Raw genomic sequence first — 21451 nt, 5'->3', positions numbered from 1 at the left:
ACTGTGGAGGACGTCAGCTGCAGGGTGCTCTGACTGATGCTTCATTCACTGAAGACGAGCCTGCAGTAGCCTTGGCACCCGAATTAAGTACTATTTACAGCTGCCTAGATTTATTGATGTACCAGACATCATAAATAATTGGGAATTACAATTCAAATGGGCCTGCCTTTCAGTCGTCTCACTTTGTTTTGAACTTTTAGTCTTCTCCCAGACTCTTCTCTGCAAATTGTTTTGTACTGTCATTCTTGTTGTACAGCCTTTTTATATATGCTAATTAAAAATAAATTAATAAATCTTCAAATATTTTCAGCAATATTATTAAAAAACATTATTGTATTGCAAATACAATTTGCTAAAAATATATTACATAAAATATTATATATATATATATATATATGATTTATTTATTTAAATATTTACTTTTAGATTTGGAGGTTAAATTTCAGGTAGTTATGTTTTGTAATAAAACTTGAATCTGTCTGTATTTTGGGCCCTCAGGTGTCTAACGTACAGTCCCGCTCCGCGCTTGTGTCATGGACGCCTGTTTCTGTATTGGGATCATCTGGACGGGTCCCTTCCTGTGGTTACGAGCTCCAGTTCAAGGACAAGGGCCGAGACGGGAAATACAAGGTTGTGTATAGGTAAGGGCCACTGTTTAGATGCATAATTTTATTGATGTATGTGTTCTGAATCACTAAAGCTATTTGTTTTCATTCATAGTATAGTTACATAACATTCTTCCCCGTGCGGTTAGGAAAATATCCTCATGTAAGTCTGCAGCTTTGCCTTTTTTTTGGTCCCTGGAGCCAAGCATACAGGCTATTATGAATTGATTGGAAAGCTGAAGGAGGTTTTAAAGAATGCTTCACCCATCTACTCCCACAAACAGACTTTCACTCTCAGTCCATCTCTGTTTCAGTGGTGAGGAGCTCCAGTACACCCTCACTGACCTCAGACCAGCCACAGACTATCACGTCAGGTAAGAGTAGTTTCACATTTGCATTTATTCATTTAGCACACACTTTTAACCAAAGCGACTCACAAATGAGGTGAAGCGCTCCATTAGCTGACCACTTTGAATTTCATTTGAGTGCTGAGGAGAGATGAATGCCCTGATGTCCTATTACCATGACTAAATCAAAGATGATATATGCTACAAAATGGATTTGTACTTAAATATGAGAATTTTCTGCATCTGAACGCTTACATTAAACGGCACAGTACTGGCACAGAGTGTTCTTCTTGTAACTACAGTGGATACAGCATTCAAATACATTGTTATTGCTAAATTATTCATTTCAAATGACAATAGCAGATTTTCTGAAATACTCTTGAACTACTCATTGGGAAATTCTCACCATGCGTGTTTTACAGGGTAAGCACAGTGTGTAACTCAGTAAAGGGTCCCAGTTCGGATGCGAGGGCCTTCACTACCCACAGTGCCCCTCCTGATACCCCTCTACCCCCCAGACTGTCCCATCGCACCAAGAGCTCGCTCACATTACAGTGGAAGGTATGTATGACTTAATTGCATTGAATTTTGTATTATTGTGCAGAGTTTCTACAACCATTCATATATCTTAGGGTCAAACTGAATTACTTAGTAATATAGTTTAGTAAAATTAGTTTATGGTGATTTATTAATCACATTCCGCATTTCTTCATGCCAAGAAAAAACCCTTAACTGTAGTAAAATCATTGCAATGCATCACCTCCTGGCAGTAGTCACACATTGTAAAAATATTTATTTTTGCTTATTGTCCTTAGTAATGATGGATTTATATGTATATATAAAAGTCTGAGGGATTTAAAAAAAAAAAGAAATTAATAAATTTATTGAGCAAGGAAGCATAAAATTTTCATTTTTAATGTTGCATTTTAAAATATATTCAAATAGATAACAGCTGTTTTCAATTGTAACAATATTTCACAATATTGCTGTTTATACTATGTTTTTTTAATAAATTAAATGCAGCATCGGTGAGCATAAAAGACTTCTTTCAAAAACATTTGAAAAAAACTTAATAACAACACACTTTTGATTGGTAGTGTATATCTGATTTTTTTTTTGTAATTTCTCATTTTAATTTCAGCCCCCTGCGGACAACGGCTCAAAAATCACCAATTATGTTCTAGAATGGGATGAGGTACGTATCACCTCTCTAAATTAATTTGGTTATATCCTGTGTGTGCCATCTACTCGTACTATTCAGTTGATTTTTCTTTCTCTCTCATTTCCTCTCTATTATTTGCCTTCCTTCTTTGACTGTGATGTTTTTTTCCCTGTCCCCATGGCATGAGATGTTGGACCTGTGGCGACTGAGGCTTTAACCGACTGTTCCGCTTTACGCCATAGTCTGTCTACTTCAGTTATTTTAATTTACCCAAAGCTTTTCTGACTCATTACTAACTCCTCATCTGTGGCTGTGCGGCTCCAGAAGTGTCTGAAGATGCTGGCAGCCGTTCTTCCCCACAGAATCCATTCAGAATACCTCTGCATTTAACCTTAATTAAATACCGGCTCCTGTTGTTGTGACAGTTAGCACAGCTTCCAGCAGCAATTTTGTTCTTGTTGTTGTTCTTTTCATTTAAAGAGTGTTCTGTTCTGCCACAGCATGTGACTGTCAATGTCCTTTTCTCCATGTTTTTAGATGTTTGTGTTGTTCTTGTCATCCTATTTGTCATTCCTGACTGTGTCGCTTTATTCTTGTTTCTTTTCCAGGGGAAGAAAAACAGCATTTTCCATGAATATTATGTTGGACACCAGCGACACTGCAAAGTAATGAGGTTGTGCCCTGCTGTCGGGTACACGTTTCGAGTGGCAGCACTAAATGATATTGGCACCAGGTTTGTTTATTTGTCTGTCTCCTACAAAAACAGATTTTTTTTTTTAATGTTAAATTAAATTATAACCAGTAATACCCAGTGCTGGGTAGGTTACTTTGGAAATGTAAAAGGTTAAATTACAAGTTACCCTATTTAAAATGTAATAAGCAGTGTAACTATTACAATTACTTTATTAATATAACTGATTACTTTTTGATTACTTTTCTACATTTCTAATGGATGTTTTCAACTGTTAATCAGTTAATCAACTCTCAGACAGCATGTAGTCGAAAGCTTTCAGCAGCAATGTGGATTGATGTGGGCAGATGTGGCACGCTGCAAATTCAAACAAGAGAAACAAACAAAAGCATCAGAATAGCATCGCTTTACTAAAAGGTCTTTAAATTGCAGGAGGCATCATGCACATAAAAAACAAAGCAACAAATTAATATTATTCAACATATCCTAGCTTTTTACAGAAAATATTCAGATCTGTCTGACCCCCTTTGTAATCATTCATGAGTAACTATAATTTAATTACACATTTTTTTTCTCAGTAACTTTTAATGGATTACAGTTACATTTATTTTGTATTAAAATTAAGTAAAGCCGTTACATGTAACTAGTTACTCCCCAACACTGATAATACCATATGTTGCTTTAATTTAATTTAATTTAATTTTTTTATTTATTTTATTTTATTTTATTATTTATTTTAATTTTTAAGGCGATATAGTTACATGTTGCATGTGTTTACTATAGTAATAACAGTAAAGTATGCATAATTACAAGCAACTAACCCTAAAACCAAACCCTAACCCTACAGAAAATACATGTGGTTAATTAATATTACAAAGTACTTATTTGTGCTATTACACTGTAACAGTGTCAACTTAAAAATGTAACCTATTATTTTATTTGATTTATTTTAGCAAGATAATTCTGTTATTTTTGAAGTATCTTGGATTACCATCAAAACATCATAGTAAATGAATATAATATTTATTTTAGTTAAGATACCGAGATAAGTTTATCATTTCAAGATACCGCCATAGTACTTATTTTTGAGGTGTAGGTGAAATATTGTGTTTCAAATTGTTTTATGATTTACTGCAAAAAGTCAATATTTATAAATATAACCCAGCAGCCTATGTGCTTTTAGTTGTACGCAATTTAATAGAATTTTGGCCCTGTGGTGTCTTAGTGTTTAATGGTGCGGTAAATGAGAAAATTCTCCTCACTACTCACTGTGAGTGGCGGCTGTGAATGCTCGGGGAGAAAGTCCAAACAATTTATAGCTTTGTGCTTCTCACACGCTTTGATGATACACAGATATGTCGTATAATCTTTATAGGATGGGAAAGGATGGGATTTATTACTGTTCATGAATATAATGTTTTTTTTCTGCAGTGGATTCAGCACAGAAGTCGTCTTCTACACCACAGGAAGTCTCCCGCAGACGTCTTTACCTCCGCGGCTGGTACAGGCAGGTCCGTCCTGGGTTACACTGGAGTGGACGCGACCAAACAGCTGCAGCACTGAGGAGGTCGTCACATACATCCTGGAGATGCAGGATGAGACCAAGGTGTTGAACTCACCCCTACCGCCCCATCCCATAATTCCCTTGTGCAGGAGTTATTATGGCTTTCTGTTGTCATAATATCTACCAAAACTAGATTTTCTCAGTGTTATACACTGGATGTCATGTCTCTTAGCTGTTTTTACTGGTTTCTAGTTAATTGCCCTTGCCCACAGTTGTCAGAGTAAATGGGCTCTTCTGGATCCATGACTAATGCCTGTCGTGTTTCACACCTCAGGCTGATGCGCCACCCAAATATATTGAAGATATTTCATCCACATTATTTTTCATCTTGCTCATTGAGTAATTGTATAATCTTTCCATTTTTAATAAATTAATAAACCACAAAATCAAAAAATAAACCACAAAATCTGATAGGAAATATGCTTTTGACATTTAAAATTATATTTATATTTTATATTATATATTATATACATTACATGTAATATCTCTCTCTCTCTCTCTCTCTCTCTATGTATATATATATATATATATATATACTGTATATATATATTTATATATATATATATATATATATATATATATACTGTATATATATATTTATATATATATATATATATATATATATATATACTGTATATATATATTTATATATATATATATATATATATATATATATACTGTATATATATATTTATATATATATATATATATATATATATATATACTGTATATATATATTTATATATATATATATATATATATATATATATACTGTATATATATATTTATATATATATATATATATATATATATATATACTGTATATATATATTTATATATATATATATATATATATATATATATACTGTATATATATATTTATATATATATATATATATATATATATATATACTGTATATATATATTTATATATATATATATATATATATATATATATACTGTATATATGTATGTATGTGTATGTAGATGTAAATATATATGTATACATGTCCATATTATGTTTATTTTAATACATTTTAAATAGCAGATTTTTGTAATTATGTAATATAATATTAATTTTTATACATTTTCCCACTTTAAAGTCATGCAACAGTGTCCACTTCCTATTTTGCATCTGTAATGGGGCACATTACTGAGTGAAACAGGATATTAATAAGAAAAAATAGGACACAACTTAATTTTATTTATCAGCAATTGGTTGGATCATTAAAAACAGTGTTAATTGCCAGAATGTAGCGAAGGTATCGAAAAACAAGAGGCATTGGTGATGTCATCCAACAAAAAAAGTTGTTTCAGAGGCGGAGCAAATTCAAGTTTAGGACAGGACTAGCATTTGTCCAAACAATTGCGCATTATTCTTTTTGATTTTCGCTTGTGGCACAGAACACACAATTCCTCACTTCCATCTGTTTGTAAGGAAACTGGGAATAAGTGTTCCATACTTCACTTCCTGACACCTAATGGACGATGTGTTTTTGGCAGGGACTGGACTTCCAGGCAGTTTACAGCGGTTTGGAGCTGAACCGTAAGGTGGAGTCCCTAAGAAGGAACACACAGTACAAATTCAGGGTGAGTGAATCTCAGATTCAGGATGTTAATGGTACGACAGCCCAAAGCCAAAAAGCCTAAGGATTTTATTTATTATATTTATGCATTAGCTTGATTTACAGTTGCTGCTTCCTTTTGTTCTCATACACAAACAAACCATCCATACTAGTGTTTAACTAGAGCTCTAGAAAAGCACATGTTCCCAAAGCCCCTCTGCTTTCTCATTTCCTTCTTCGCTAATAAGGCAATTAGTGATAATCTAATGAACTTGAGTTTCTCCGCTAACCTGAAGCTGTTTCTCAGATCCAGCAGTTGTTGGGGGAAGGTGAATTGATTTCCCGTGGTGGTGTGTGTTAAAGGCTTTTAGTCTAATCTCTGAAAAGGCCGGGAGCACTGCGTTAGCATTATCAGGGGAGAAAGACACTTCTGAGAGGATTTAAATGGCGCTGATTGGGACGCAAAAGTCATGTTGTCTAGTACACAAAAGTGTGTCCTGAAGTCTTCAAACGCCACCTTGGTTATCTGCTTTTCATTGATATCGTCTGAGGTCACTCTGAATACTGCACAGTATAAAAATAAATATAGTTATTCTGCATATTTAATCTTTAATAATTAATACATTTGGCAGTCCAATGAAATCATGAGACAAACATCTTTTTACTTCTAGTTAATTAATCACACTAGAAAAAGAAAAAGAAAAGAAAAGCATTTTATTGTAGGATACAGTATTGCATGCAGTAATACAAAAGTTTGGGGTTGTAAGATGTTTTAATGGTTTTTGAAAGAAGTCTCTTATGCTCGCTAAGGTTGTATTTATTTGATCAAAAGTATGTTAATGTTGTGAACTATTATTACAATTTAAAATAACTGTTTCCTGTTTTAATATATTTCAAAATATAATTTATTCCTGCAATGGCAAAGCTGAATTTTCAGCATCATTAATCATGATCCTTCAGAAATCATTCTAATATGCTGATTTGATGCTCAAGAAACATTTCTTATTATTATCACTGTTGAAAACAGTTCTACTGCTTAATATTTTTGTGAAAATCATGATACATTAATTTTTTATGGTTGGCGCCGCATCCAGATAAAAACAATTCAACTTTTCAGAATGCCGCAAGTGCACCGTGGGTCATGTGACAAGAACCAACCAATCAGCTTCATCCTTTCCCGTAACAACATTGAAAGCTCAGCCAAGATGAAGGAACAGCTGATCATAGCTGTACAGGATAGACATTTTTAAATACATTTAGTAGCAGAGCTACTGCAAGCAATTTTTAGTGCTGCAAATCCATTTATTCTTTGCTGAAACTTCCGCGTCCTCATGAAGTGCACAAGTCATGGTTGCTTAGCAACAGCAGACGCCTCTGGAGCGCAAGCGCCCGAACGCTTTGGGGAAAAAAGCAGAAAGCGGCGCGCCTAGTATTTTCCACGCGTTTTTAGGCGCGACATGTGAATGGCCCCTAAATATCTTTTTTATGTCACTTTTGATCAATTTAATGTGTCCTTGCTGAATGAATTATTCATTTCTTTAAAAACAAACTTCTAACATCTCTCTTAACTGTCGCCCCCTACAGCTCATCACTTGTAGTGGCGAGTGGCACAGTGCACCGAGCTCTTTGCTTGTGTGTAAGACAACCCCAGACAGACCCGGACCCCCTGTGAATCCTGCAGTAAACACTGTCACATATCACAGCTTCTGTGTGACGTGGGGTAGGAAAATCTTTAAGTCAGCATTTTACGTTTCAAAAAGTTTTATTAATGTCCGTTTATCATATTCTAATCTTTACTGTTTTTTTTACAATTAAATCAGAACCTCCACAAGATGATGGTGGATCTGGAGACTTAACGTATGTCTTGGAGATATCAGAAGGGAATTCGGAAGGTGTTTCTGAAGGTTGCATAATTTAATTCAAGTTTTAACAGTATGAAAACCCCTCAAATATTTGCCTTTATTTGATTACAAATGGGTTAATCTGACTAGAACATGGCCACATCAAATTTCACCCCGAAAAGTAAATAAGTGGGGGAAAAAAGTATTTTGTAGAAATATTTTAGGACCATTATTATTTGTCATTATTATTTTTTTGTATTGTCACATACCAAAACAAAACATGATGATGTATAAATAGTTTGTACATTTTGTTTTAACTTTTATATTTTTTATTTTCCTTTTTAATATTTTCTTTTCTTTATGGTTATGGCAAAATTAAGGGGAAAATGTGCTTAATTATCATGAAAATAAATATAAACATTTTTGTAAGAATCTCTTATGCTCAGCAAGGCTGCATTTATTTAATCAAAAACACAGTCAAAAACAGCAATATTGTGAAATATTATTACAGTTTAAAATATCTATTTTAATGTTGGAAAGTGTCATTTATTCCTGTGATGGCAAACCTGAATTTTCAGCATCCATTACTCCAGTCTTTAGTGTCACATGATCCTTCAGAAGTCATTCTGATATACTGATTTTCTGCTCAAGAAACATTTATTATTAATTTTAAAAACCGTTGTACTGCTTAATATTTTTGTGGAAACTGGTAGAAAGCCAAAAAACAGCATTTGTTTGAATTAGAATTTTATGTGACAATGTAAATGTCTTTAATGTCAGTTTTGATTTAATGCATCCTTGCTAAAAGTATTGATTTCTAAAATAAAATAAAATAAAAAATTACTGACCACAAACTTTAACGAATAGTCATTTTCTTTCAATAGTATAGTTTTTTTTTCTTTTGATTTTGATGTGAAATATGCCTCTAATACTGTATGTTCCTGACAGGTCCAGTAAGATATTGGAGATATTTCATTAATCTGTGTCTGTGTTCAGAGAGGCAGTGGGCGACTCTCTATAGAGGACCAGAGAGGAAACATTTGTGTGAGGATCGAAAACCAGCAACAAGCTACTCCCTGAGACTCAGCTGTGTGAATGTGGGCGGCCAAAGCCAGGTATAAGAACATTTCCAAATTCATTTACTGATTCCCAAGCTGATTCATGTAATAAAGTCTCAGTGTACTTATTGTGTTTACTCAATGTATTGGTTGTGCAGTGCTCAGATGACTTGACGGTGTCCACTCATTTCCCGCCCCCTGGCCGCTGTCAACCCCCAAGTATCGTGGGTAATGTCAAACACAAAGAGATGACCTTGCAGTGGGGTGAGACTGTTATTTTTCTTTATACCCTTTTATTCTCTTTTGCCTCTTAGAGAGAACTGGTTGTCTAAAAATGGCTTTGCATTTGTAGCACAAGAGTTTTTTTTCCTTATGGATTGACATTTATGACCCTATTCAACAAATCACTCCAATCGAAGTGCAGTTCAAAGGAAGCTGAAGGACACTTGTCTGCTTTTAGATTAATTATGTTTGTTACCAGGTCAACAGGTGAAGTATTCAAAGGATTTATAGTTATGGAAGTTTAAAGTTCAATTTACCCAGAATGCACCTGGACCAACTGAAAGCTTTGCACCTACTTTGTTTTGGGCCGTCCATGCATTACATCACCCTGTTTAGTGTGTGGGTTTGTTGTGTGCATGTGTTTGAGGGAACCAGAGATAAAATGCACTTGTTTGTTAGCGATTCTACTCCTGACTCACTGTTTTTGAGTGAAGGTGGGCTCTTTTAAGAGGCTGAATCCGGTCTATAAATAACTGTGAAATAGCAGTGCTGATTTCAGCCGTCCACGCTGACTCTCAGAGCTCCGTGCCGCTCGGACAGCAGGCGTGAGCTTCCCTGCATGTTCTCCTTCACTGCAATTGATCGGTTCCTTCCTGTAGCCAGTTAGCCGGAGGGTTGTAGAGAGGACAGAGAATGTGTTTTGGTTTGGAGAGGTTGGTGGCAGATGGATGTCTTCTGAGGTCATCATAAAGTCTTTGTCTGCGACAGGAGGAGTGCATTGTGGATTCACACCGACAGCGCTGTTGCAACAAAACAGTGGCTCTGTTTGGCAAAATAGGCTTTTTTGAAATAATTAATAAAATGCTTCTTTTCAGCTCACATCCCATGTCAATAAAAAAAAAAAAAGTATTATTATGAGCCATTTTCATATTAATATAGAATTTAACTGTAATACAATTTTATTAATAATTATTAAATAATAATAATTATTATTATTGCAAAATACAGTTTTAGCAATTAATCATAACAATAATTCATAAAATTATAATTATCCTCTTGCTAACTCACCTCACAGATCACAGATTATCCTAGATTATTTAATTAATAAAATGCTTCTTTAATGCTTCTTAATTGTAATACAATTTAATTAATATTACTACTACTACTAATAATAATAATTATTATTATTATTGAAATATACAATTTTAGCAATTGCTCATAATAATAATTCATAAAATTATAATTATCCTCTTGCTAACTCACCTCCTAGATCACAATTGTTTGAATGAATAATAATAATAATTATTATTATTATTAATAATATTACACTTACCTCTTCCTTAACTCACCTCCCTATGGAACCATGTTTCTCACAATTTAGACTTTTCATCTCAGAATTGCATGCTTATATCTCTCAATTCCAAGTTTATATCTCACAAATGTAAAAAAATAAATAAATCCTTAAAATGAGATAAAAAGTCACAATTACGTTTATTCTGAGGTGGAAACAAGAACCAGAATTGCGAGATGTAAACTCAGAATTCAGAGGGAAAAAGAGTTAAAATTGCCACTCAGGATGTGTGAAGCAGTCCTAATGGTGTGATCATGTATACTGGACTGGAGTGATGGATTATGCTTTGACTTTTTCACTTTTAAATGATTGCTAATTGTTCCATCTCCATCATATATTTATATTCTTATATTTTATATTATATATAAATATATTTAATATACAAATATAACATATTTTTCTTAAATATATACATGCATGTGTGTGTAATTAAATATACATAATATATATACACAGTACACACAACTATATTATGTAAACAAAAACTTTTATTTTGGATGCGATTAATCGCGATTAATCGTTTGACAGCACTATTATAAATACTATAATAGTAAATAAATGATAATAAATTAACAGAAAAGGTTTAATTTTTGCTTTTGAAATAATGTAAAATACCGTTTCATTGCCCTTAGGAAATATTTTAGACTTATATATATTTTATTTATTTATTTTTTGCAATTGACATTTTTGTTGTTTTAAATGTACTCTAAATTAAATGCTAATTCATTATACAGTATATTGTCCCCCTCAGATAGAAATACAGCACTACAGTTGTTTCTCCCACTCTTAAATGAAATCCACGTTTTATAACAAACCCTCTACATTGCCTCAGGGCGATAAAGAGACCTTCTGTCTGCCTCGGCAAGGATATTAAGAAGCTAATTCAGCCATCACCGGAGATGGGTGCCTAACACAGTGTAGCACTTTGGGTTTACCTTCCACAGAAATAACAGATTTCCCTCCTGATGGTCAAACCCTGGCCATTCATTACCTTTGAGACAGCTCAAAAAGCCCTAAATCTCAGCCGGTTTCTCTCGCTCCTTTTTTTTCCAGTATGGACCGTACTCTGAATCAGTGGAAATAAGCACTGCCGCCGGCCCCCCAGGACAATGTAGACCACCTGCCATCAATGTGACGTCACACACCTGTGCAGATGTGACCTGGGAGGTGAGTCGGCGAGAGGCATTCGCACAGTATACAGGCAGTAAATGATGAATTATGCTGTCATCTGATGAAATTGACAGTGATTTTCTGCTGCATTGGGAGAGTAATCAATTTTCAGAAGCAAACACTGGCTTTGGGACTCGTAGAAAGACAAAATGACTAGAATAGACTCTCAACACAGCTACAGAAACTGCATTATTGAAAATACAGCATATTTCTTTCATCGATCATCTAGAAAATGCCAAAGACCGATTCTCTGCAGTGAAGGTGGCAGAGTGTGTCCACGCAAAACCTTTTCTTCACCAGTTGCGCTTTCAGTCCCTTCTTCTCAATAGGCTTTTTGTGACAAAGGGCCTCCTGTGTTTCATTCACAATGAAAATGAATGTGATTTTAATCCTTGCTGTCTCCTGAATGTCAAATATCAAGATTTCAATGATTTGCATTCTGTTTTGAGAGGTTGTTTCATTTATTAGCGGTGCGTATGATGCATTAGCTCTCTTGTGTTTGTCCTGATGAAACCGTGTCAGGCAGGTAATTAGTCACGTACTGCTGGGAATATGCGTTTTTTGCTCTTGTTTCCTGGAGCTTAACGCTTTCTCTGATCTCAATCCCCAGAACAAAGAGAGCTCTGGGATAGACATTTCTGAGTACCGGCTGGACTGGGGACGTGATTTGGACTCTCTCGAACTGGTCTACAGTGGAACGGAAACCTACTTCCAAATCTCCAACCTGGAGGCATCTACGGACTACTGCTGCAGGCTACAGGTAATTCATGATGTGTCCAACATCACACATTTCAAATATATGATAAATGAACAAATTTATTTTATTTTATTTATTTATTTTTCTACATATTGATCTTTTACCAAGACAAAAGCCTAGTTAATTTTAGTTAATTTTCATTTTATTTTATTTTATTCATTTTTTAGATGTATTTATTTTCAAATTATTGTTATTATTTGTAATTGTTTTGTTTAATTATTATCCACTTCAAGATATTTAATGCTATGAAACAGAGCTATTAGATAAGCTTTGTCTTGTAGCTATAATTTCTATTGATTGACTATTTTTTAATATGTTAATTTAAATTAAATGATCATAGAAATTTTTAAGGATTATAATAAAATAATTGCAATGTGTTAATTTTATATATTTCATGTTAACACGTGCAATATTCACAAAATTGCTGAATTTAAATGAATTGCAGAATTATTTAGTTTAAAGAACATTTTATTATTCAAATATTTTTATTGATTTTCATTATTATGCATTTTGTAAAATATTTTTTTGACTAGAGATTCATCAAAAACTAAACCGTTAAAGCAAATGCTCAGCGGTAAACTGAATTATATATATATTAAATATTATATATATATATATATAATTCCGTTTACCGCTGAGCATTTGCTTAAACAGTTTAGTTTTTGATGAATCTCTAGTAATTTACAATAAAATGAGTTGTGAATAAATCATCTTTCTAATTTCCAAGTTAAGGAAACACATTATTCTAATGGTTCCTGAAAGTAATTTAGCTCATATAATTGCTTTGAGCATAATCACATTGAAATGCATGCATTACTGGCAGCTTGCGTTTTAATTAAACAAAAAGAGTGTAAAACCTTAATCACACATTGTCAACACTTGTTTGTGTTTACAATGAATTTATAAGAATAAAGTATTATAAGAAACACAGCCTTACATGCATTGGTGTGTATATTATCATTGTCTCTTTGCAAACTGGTTTTAATGCACCAAAAATAAACCTGCACATTGTGCAGATCAGACATTATGAGCATTAATAGAGTTCAAACGTTAGACTGGAGTTATGTCTGGAAATGTTCTGACCTTTGAAAGCTCTTCTTCACATTTAATTGGCTTTGATTCACTGTGTCTGTTATGAACTAAAGCCAAAACAATCTATCAGCAGCAGAATGAAGAGAAGTCATTTCTCATTGTACTCTCCAAAATGCTCAGTGTCCTTCCCAATCTTTTGAAAAGCTAAAAGCATGATTATATATAAATGTATATAAAGGTCAAAAGATAATCAGTAAAACATCAACTTATTATTAAAGGGATAGATGACCCAAAAGTGAAAAATCTGTCACCTTTTGAGCACAAAAAAAGATATTTTGAAAAATGTTGGTAACCAAACAGCTGACAGTAGCCGCTGACTTCCACAAAAGGAAAAGAATACTATGGAAGTCAATGGCTACCATCAAATTTTTATTTATTTATTTCTGTATTTTAACAGTGACATGTTTATTCTTTTGTTTGTATCCGGTTCATAGGCAGTGAACCAGGCAGGGGCGGGCCCCTACAGTGATCTGGTGACGTGTCGGACCCCTGCGGCGGCCCCTGATGTTGTATCCGGATTTCGCCTTGTTGACCACCCTCTGAACCCAACAGAAAGTGAACCCTTCTCCCACTCCACCTGTCTGGCCCTCACCTGGGACGAGCCTCGCTGTAATGGAGCAGAAATGACCTCCTACAGCATCTCAATGGGCGACAGCATCATCACCGCCGGAAACGTAACCTGTCACGTTATCAGGGACCTGCTGCCGGACAGCGAGTACAGGTGAGTAGAGATGTTTTTTAACACTCTGTATCTCTTTTTCTAGCACCGTGCATCATCAGCTCTTCGGTGGAGGTCATTGTTTGTGCAATTAGTGATGACCGGGGACTTATTTTCCCATGGTCCCTGTAATATACGGATGAGTGCTGGTGAATCTCGAGCAGGGCCCTGAGTGAGTCTGTCAGTGCTATTAGCTCTACAAATGGACTCCACTTACATCTGGCTCAAGATGTTTTCAGCAAAATGGTGCTTTCTGGGTAGATTCAAGAGTATTTATGTAGCCTAACTTTGCTGTTAGCAGGGTATTTTTTTCAAACAAGGTATACTGTGGCACCATGGTACTTTTGCAGGGTTTCTGTGAGTAGGGCTGTCAAACGATTAATCGTCACTGATCGCATCTATTATGTGTTTACATAATATATGTGTGTACTGTGTATATTTATTATGTATATATAAATACAGACACATGCATGTATATATTTAAGAAAAATTTTGTATTTAAATATTAAATATATATAGACACACACACACACAAAATATATGTATGTGTGTGTATTTATATACACATAATACATTTACACAGTACACACACATATTTTGTGTACACAAAAACGTTTATTTGGGATGCGATTAATTGCAATTAATCGTTTGACACACATATTGTGTAAATACAAACTTTTATTTTGGATGCGATTAGTCGCAAATTCGCAATTAATCATTTGACAGCCCTATCTGTGAGTCTTAAAAATGTCTTAAGTCTTAATTCGCCCAACCACAAAATAAAGGCCTTCAAAATGTATTTAAAAAAAAAATCTTATTTAACTGTTCTTAAAATTGTCTTAAACTTACCCTCATAAAACTGTAATAACCTCCAAAACACTTTAGTATTATGTAAAAAAAATATTACTGTAGTATGTGTCCAACAACCATGGTATATCCATATTTACATATTGTACTAAAGTGCAATCCTCCTTATGTAAATATGGATATATATTAAAAGGAGGAGCTTATTAAAACATTTGCATGAGGGAGGGACTCTTTTATTTGGTCTGCCTGCTGGATTTCCAGAAACAAGTCTGTTAAATGTTATGTAAAGGCTTTCATTTGGGATGAATGACAACATTAAATGGACCTCTCCATTGAGGTAATGGACAATAAAACACATCCCCAATTAATATGCCAAATGCAAATGCACTCATAATTATCACAAGAATGCATAATGTCTCTAATGGAACTAGAGGTTTCAATATCTTTCTTGAGCAGTCCAAAAAAGAAGAGGTTCCAGCTCACCCTAGTGACCCAATGTTACCAAAATCTATTTGGACACCTAAATTATGTGAATATTAAAGCGCTAAATAACTAAATATCAAACCCTGTGGCCTCTGAAAATAAATTATGCGCAACCTTTTTTTAAAAATTATTATTAGCAGTGTCAAGGTGATTTTTAATGGATTCATGAATTCAGTTGTCCTCAAGTTCTCACATGGTGTCCTAGCAGTATCACATTACTTATAAACATGATCACTAATGTTTGACAAGCACAAAGTGTTCTAATGATTTTGCCTTAATTGTAAACAGTATATCTATATCTATTTATTTGTAATTATAAATACTAACAAACCTCTTTTTGTGGAATGTTTTTTTCTTGACAAGTGAGGCTTAGGCTCTATTTCTTTAAAGAAAAATGCTGTGCTATTCAACTTTTTATTTATCAAAAGATTCTAAAAAAAAACAAAAAAAAAATATTTTCAACATATGTAATAATAAGAAATGTTTGGGCATATTAGAATGATTTCTGAAGGATCATGTGACACTGGAGACTGGAGTTAATGGCTGCTGAAAATTCAGCTTTGCATCACAGAAATAAATTACATTTAAAAATAGAAACAGTTAATTTGCATTTTAATAATATTTCGCAATATACATTTTTTACTATATTTTTGATCAAATAAATCCAGCCTTAGTGAACATAAGAGACATCATCTTACCTCTATATTTCCCCCCTGATTTTTAAGGGTTGTGTAGCGTTCAGATACTTCTGTGTTCCTCCATGTTTTTCTGAATTAATTCAATATTTCCAGAGAATCAAGCCCTTTCAAAATATTTGTTCCCATACTTTTATTTTAGTCATTAAATGCTTTAAAACATGAGTTTTGAACATTGTGCAAGACTTTTTAATATAAACAAAAAAACTTCAGTTTTTGTAAATAAGCTTTTACAGAAATTCCATTGAGACCATAAGTAGTCCTCATGGTCTCACGAGGTTATTTACACATCTGCACGTTAGATTCTCTGCTTCCATTAGTCCCAGAATGTAGTATGCTAGGATGTACTCGTGCAAAACAACTTTTTTTTAGGGATAATTCACTCAAAAAAAGACATTCGTGTTGTTCCAAACCTGTATGACTTTCTTCTTTCCATGAAACCGAAAAAGACACATTTTAATGAACACACACACTGCTTTTTTCTATTCAGTGAATAAATGGCACTAAACACAACTGGTTTTATGCATTTGAATAAGTGCAAATTATGTTTGGAACAACATGAAGGTGATTAAATGACAGAATGTCCATTTGGATTCATGTTTTTGGTATATATCAAAGGTATTGTAATGTAATAGCTTTCCCTCCTTTCAGAGCTCTTCCGGTAACACAATTTAGAAATGTTTTTCTGTGCACTTACAATAATTGGATTCTTGGATATCTATAGATAACTTCACAGAAATCCTCATTCGAATGCAAGACCACCCCTTCAGTCAGAGATCATTTTCTCCTGTGCCATCAAACTGATTGGAAAGGTCACAGAGCAGCTCGAGGCTGAAGATACCTGCAGGCTTTAACTGGGATCGACAGATGAAGAAAATAAGGCAGAAAGAGAACAAATGAAGGCCACTTTGGGCAAAGCTGCAGGAACTAGTTTGCCGATCAATCTGCTTCAGCTGTAGTCACATGATGTTGATGGATGGAGCTTCATTTTTTTGTGTGAACTGTTCCCTTGAACAGTAATGAATTACTAACAACGATTTTCCTTAGAATAGTTTGTAGAGACATTCAGGTGAAGAGAGTCAAGAATTGAAGTTACAAAGGACTGAACAAGACTGACAGTTTGTTTAAACAATCTATTTCCTCTCTTTCTCTTTCTCTCAGCCTGCAGATTCGAGCAGAAAATGAAATGGGCCCCGGGCCCTTCAGTCAGACTCTGACGGTGAGGACCAGACCCCTTCCGCCATCTCCTCCTCGGCTGGAGTGTGCAGCGGTCGGACCTCAGAGTCTGAAACTACGCTGGGGTTTCAGCAGCCGAAGTCAACTCACAGACGACACGACCTACGTCCTGCAGATGGAGGACAGGAATCAGAGGTTAGCAATGATAGAGAGATGCGCAAAACTACAGATTTTCATAATCAACTAGTCGGGAGGTTGTCTGAATGACTCACTTTTTTAAAAGATGTTTTGTGTAGTTAGGCTAATTTAGAACTATTTTTAAGGTTTTTAAAAAATATATTTCCAAATAAAAATTGCTTTGGATTGATATTTCCATTGAAAATGCTATATACAAATAAATATGAAAAATACTTTATATTATTTTAATAATAATGGTTAGAAAAATGTCTTTAACTCAAAGTAAATAATTTCCAAATATTATTTTAATATTTTTTTATTATAAATTAATTTGACATTAATTCAGTGACAGTATTCAAGCTAAGAATTTTACTTTGCAAACAATTTTTTATTTATAAAATCATACTATTTTTTTGTTAAGAAGGTCATCCATAGGGTCATACTTGAGGGTCCTTGGCTTAAAAAACTTAAACCCATAATATGGACTAAATCTCTATAACCTTTTATTGCACAAAAATATCATAGTCCTTAAAATGATAGAAAAGTGCTGCTTTGATGGCAGTAGCAGTGGTTATATACGGAGATTAATTTTTTAAAAATTGCATTAATAACAGAACTACCTCCTTTTTTAATGTCTATATGGTTTTTATTAAGTTTTAGTTTTAGTTTATTTTATTACTTTACTTAAACATTAACCTAATATAAAATAAAATATAAAGAACTTAAACTTATTTTATTTCAGATATTTGCCAAGGCAATCTTTTTTTTTATTGTTTTAGGTTTAGTTTCAGTTGATAATAACCCTGGTTCATAATTAAAAACAATAGTCTTGTACTCACCATCAAAAGCTTGGTAAAAGGACTCAAATGGTCTAATTGTTCTTCTTGTCTTCTTGGCATATTAATTTTATTCGTAGTGAAGCATCTCTCTCTCTCTCTGTGTGTGTGCGTGTGTGTGTGTGTGTGCGTGCGTGCGTGTGCGCGTGTGTGTGTATGCATGCACTTCCTCGCTTTAATTTGTCCCTTATGCACCCGTAGGGCAGGTTCTTCTCTCTGATGTAAGCAGATCATCTGAAAAGCACATTTTGTGTTTGTGGGTCCATTAAGGTGGAGTCAACTAATGAGAAGACTCGATCTCAAAGCGCTGTTGGGAATTAGATTAGGAGACTCAGGGTTATCAAGACCACCTGCCTTAATGCTTTCTCAGAGTCGCTCGTCACTGACCCACCGATGGCTCATTTAGAAGCAAATGAAGGCCCGTGTTCTCCCCGGTTTTGAGCTTTCAGCCTCAGTTCCACTTCTGAACAATTTTAACCATATAAACAGTAAAGTCTGGACTCTTGAATGGAGTTAATGAAGGCCTGCTTCTGCCTCGCATTCTTTCCTGCCTTCATGCTATTTAATAAAACGACGTGAAGGGAACAATGATCTCAAGCAATCATCCGATTTTTTTTTCCTTTGCACGCAAGGCTTTAAAAAGAAATACTAGGCTGTAAATGATTGAAAAAATAATCATTAATAAACTATACTTAATTAATTTGTGTGCATGTTTGTAACAAGCTTTCATCATCTTGTTAGGTTTGTGGTGGTTTACAGAGGTCCGAGCCACACTTTTAAGCTGCAAAGACTGAGCGAATCAAGCCGGTACCGTTTCCGGATCCAGGCAGTGAGCGAAGCAGGCGAGGGGCCGTTTTCTGATACGTACACCTTCTGCACCACCAAATCTCTGCCACAAACACTGAAAGGTACCACATTTATTTATACTCACACTTGTACAGGGACACAAGTTTGGGATCACCATGATTCCTTTTTCCTTCTTTTTTTATTTTCTTTTTATTTATTTATTTATTTTTGTCCTCTCAGCCCCAAGAGTTGTTCAGCTAGAGGGAAATGCCTGTGAGGTCACATGGGAGAGTATTCCACCAATGAGAGGAGACAGAATCAGCTATGTGCTACAGGTGCTGGGAGGCAGAGGTTCTGATTATAAACAGGTAAGATCCAAATTCCTCATTAAACCTCCTTTGACTTTTACTTCGATTATAAAACGACTGCTCCACTGAAATTGTTTCCAAGAACTTTGGCTTGTTGGAACTGTTTGAGAATATGATATGGTATTTTTACTTTGTTTCACAGAAGAAATACCATTTTAGATTCACACATGGCCACAGTCACAGCAGAATTCATTCTGAACACGAAATGGAAAACAGGCTCAAGCTATTTGCAACATTTGCTCTTCGTTCCATTTTAACTCGTCACAATCAGCATTTGAATGAAATTGAGTGCTTCCGAACACACAGTCACACAGGATTCATTAAATTGTGCTGTGGGGTTGGAAAGAGACACAGAAAGAGGGGGACATGTGATTATCACGATTAGGGTCCTTTCAGGTGTGCAATTGCTTATTGTTTTGAAATCATTTCTGGTACGCCACTTCCATGGTGCGATAAATTGAATGGAAGTTCACAAAATTTGAAATGATGTCTGAATTTATTTATTCATCAAAATGAGAAAACGCTCCTTTCCCTATCACATCAACCATCCCTTTTTTCATGAATATCATTGGGCGACTCTCACAAAGAAACATACAAGTTATATTCCACCCCAAAATCAAAAGAAAAAACAAGAAATTATGTATTTTTAAGTATTTTTTGGGACTATTTAAGGGTATTCTGCCACCAAATTCTCATTACTGAAATGTGAAAAAAGTGATATTTTAATTAAAATTAATATAAATGATAATTCACGGAATACGACCAAATATTTTTCTGTTTAAATAATGCATGTACAAACACCCATAAATAATGTAAAAAATAAATAAATAACCTTTGTACTGGAAAAGAAAATGTTAAAATGAAATTCTAGATGAGGACTACATGAAGACGTAAACGTACTATTTCTATTTCAGTCACTAGGTTATTCTCTTGATTTCTACAGTATTTATGTGTTTACACACTGGCTAGCTCTGCCCGTCGCAAAATCTCATTGGTCCAAATCCTCGCTCCATTTAACTGTGCATTAAATATTAAATATGCTCTGATCGGTTGTAACCTTGTCACACAGAACAGTGGTTTATTTGAAGTAAATGCGACCTGGATATTTCTTTTAATTCACCCTTACAGTCATTCATTTATTCTACTAAATTCATCCTCACTAATTCCTTGCTGGTGCTATATTAATTGAAAAACAAACCAAAAACATCCCTGTTAATGAAGGAGCGGAGTTCCCCAGGCTCTATATTAGCCTAATTAACCATTTTACTGTGCAGCCATTTCCCTGTTTATGCAAATAGAACTAGAAGGTGATTAGAATTCACTTCCATTATTTATTATTTTTTTCTGTTATTAGTGCTTGAGTAGCAGTATTCAAGACTAATTATACACACATAATTGGTCTGTCATGGCAATAATATCAAGACTTCACCAAAATTGAGCCACCTGTGGTTGAGAGGCTTAAAACCGCTTGTGTTGCCATGGAGACATAAACTGTGGTCCTTTTGAGAGCTGCATGTGACAGGTGGAACAAAGTCGCCTCAATATGTTTATCTTCAACAATGTTTACTGGCTATTAAAGCCCATATAAATAAGCTCTCTTTTGTTCCTGTTTTTATTTTCCATTTGCTCAGGGGTCTTGTTTTTCTGTGCATGTTCCCAAAAATGGCTTATGCTTTTAGGTCAACCGCCATTGTCATATTTACTTAGTTTTGACAGTTAAAGACAGAATGATTTGTGAAGCACTGGTCATTACTGCTGTGAATTGAGCTTTGTTTTTTTTTTTGTACAGTACATCATCTTTTCTGTGTTGCACTTGTGGCACATAGGCTACTAAATATTAGGTCATGTGTTTATGGTTATTAATTAGGGCTGTGCGATGTTGAAGAAAAATGCGATATGCGATAACTCATTAAATAATGCGATATTCGATATGCGATACTAGTATGCTTAAAGTGCCACATGCTCAGATGAAACAGTTTT

At 34.4% G+C, this 21451-nt stretch overlaps 1 protein-coding gene across 1 annotated transcript in view; it reads left to right on the top strand.

The window, feature by feature from the left end:
* Window positions 1–21451, top strand: part of LOC107725837 (fibronectin type III domain-containing protein 3B-like) — a 76705-nt gene that overhangs the window by 51662 nt on the left and 3592 nt on the right. Inside the window, exons 8-24 of the mRNA XM_016535236.1 lie at window positions 499–641; window positions 920–979; window positions 1375–1513; window positions 2094–2147; window positions 2723–2847; window positions 4237–4411; window positions 5873–5959; window positions 7519–7654; window positions 7755–7838; window positions 8772–8890; window positions 8992–9105; window positions 11460–11573; window positions 12187–12336; window positions 13860–14146; window positions 17290–17499; window positions 19059–19225; window positions 19344–19471. Coding sequence (XP_016390722.1) covers window positions 499–641; window positions 920–979; window positions 1375–1513; window positions 2094–2147; window positions 2723–2847; window positions 4237–4411; window positions 5873–5959; window positions 7519–7654; window positions 7755–7838; window positions 8772–8890; window positions 8992–9105; window positions 11460–11573; window positions 12187–12336; window positions 13860–14146; window positions 17290–17499; window positions 19059–19225; window positions 19344–19471 — 2292 coding nt within the window. The remainder of the gene's footprint in view (window positions 1–498; window positions 642–919; window positions 980–1374; window positions 1514–2093; window positions 2148–2722; window positions 2848–4236; window positions 4412–5872; window positions 5960–7518; window positions 7655–7754; window positions 7839–8771; window positions 8891–8991; window positions 9106–11459; window positions 11574–12186; window positions 12337–13859; window positions 14147–17289; window positions 17500–19058; window positions 19226–19343; window positions 19472–21451) is intronic.

This window comes from Sinocyclocheilus rhinocerous, unplaced genomic scaffold (assembly GCF_001515625.1).
Source record: "Sinocyclocheilus rhinocerous isolate Xijiao unplaced genomic scaffold, SAMN03320098_v1.1 scaffold1508, whole genome shotgun sequence".
Lineage (NCBI taxonomy): Eukaryota > Metazoa > Chordata > Actinopteri > Cypriniformes > Cyprinidae > Sinocyclocheilus > Sinocyclocheilus rhinocerous.
This window is presented reverse-complemented; position numbering and strand designations above follow the sequence as displayed.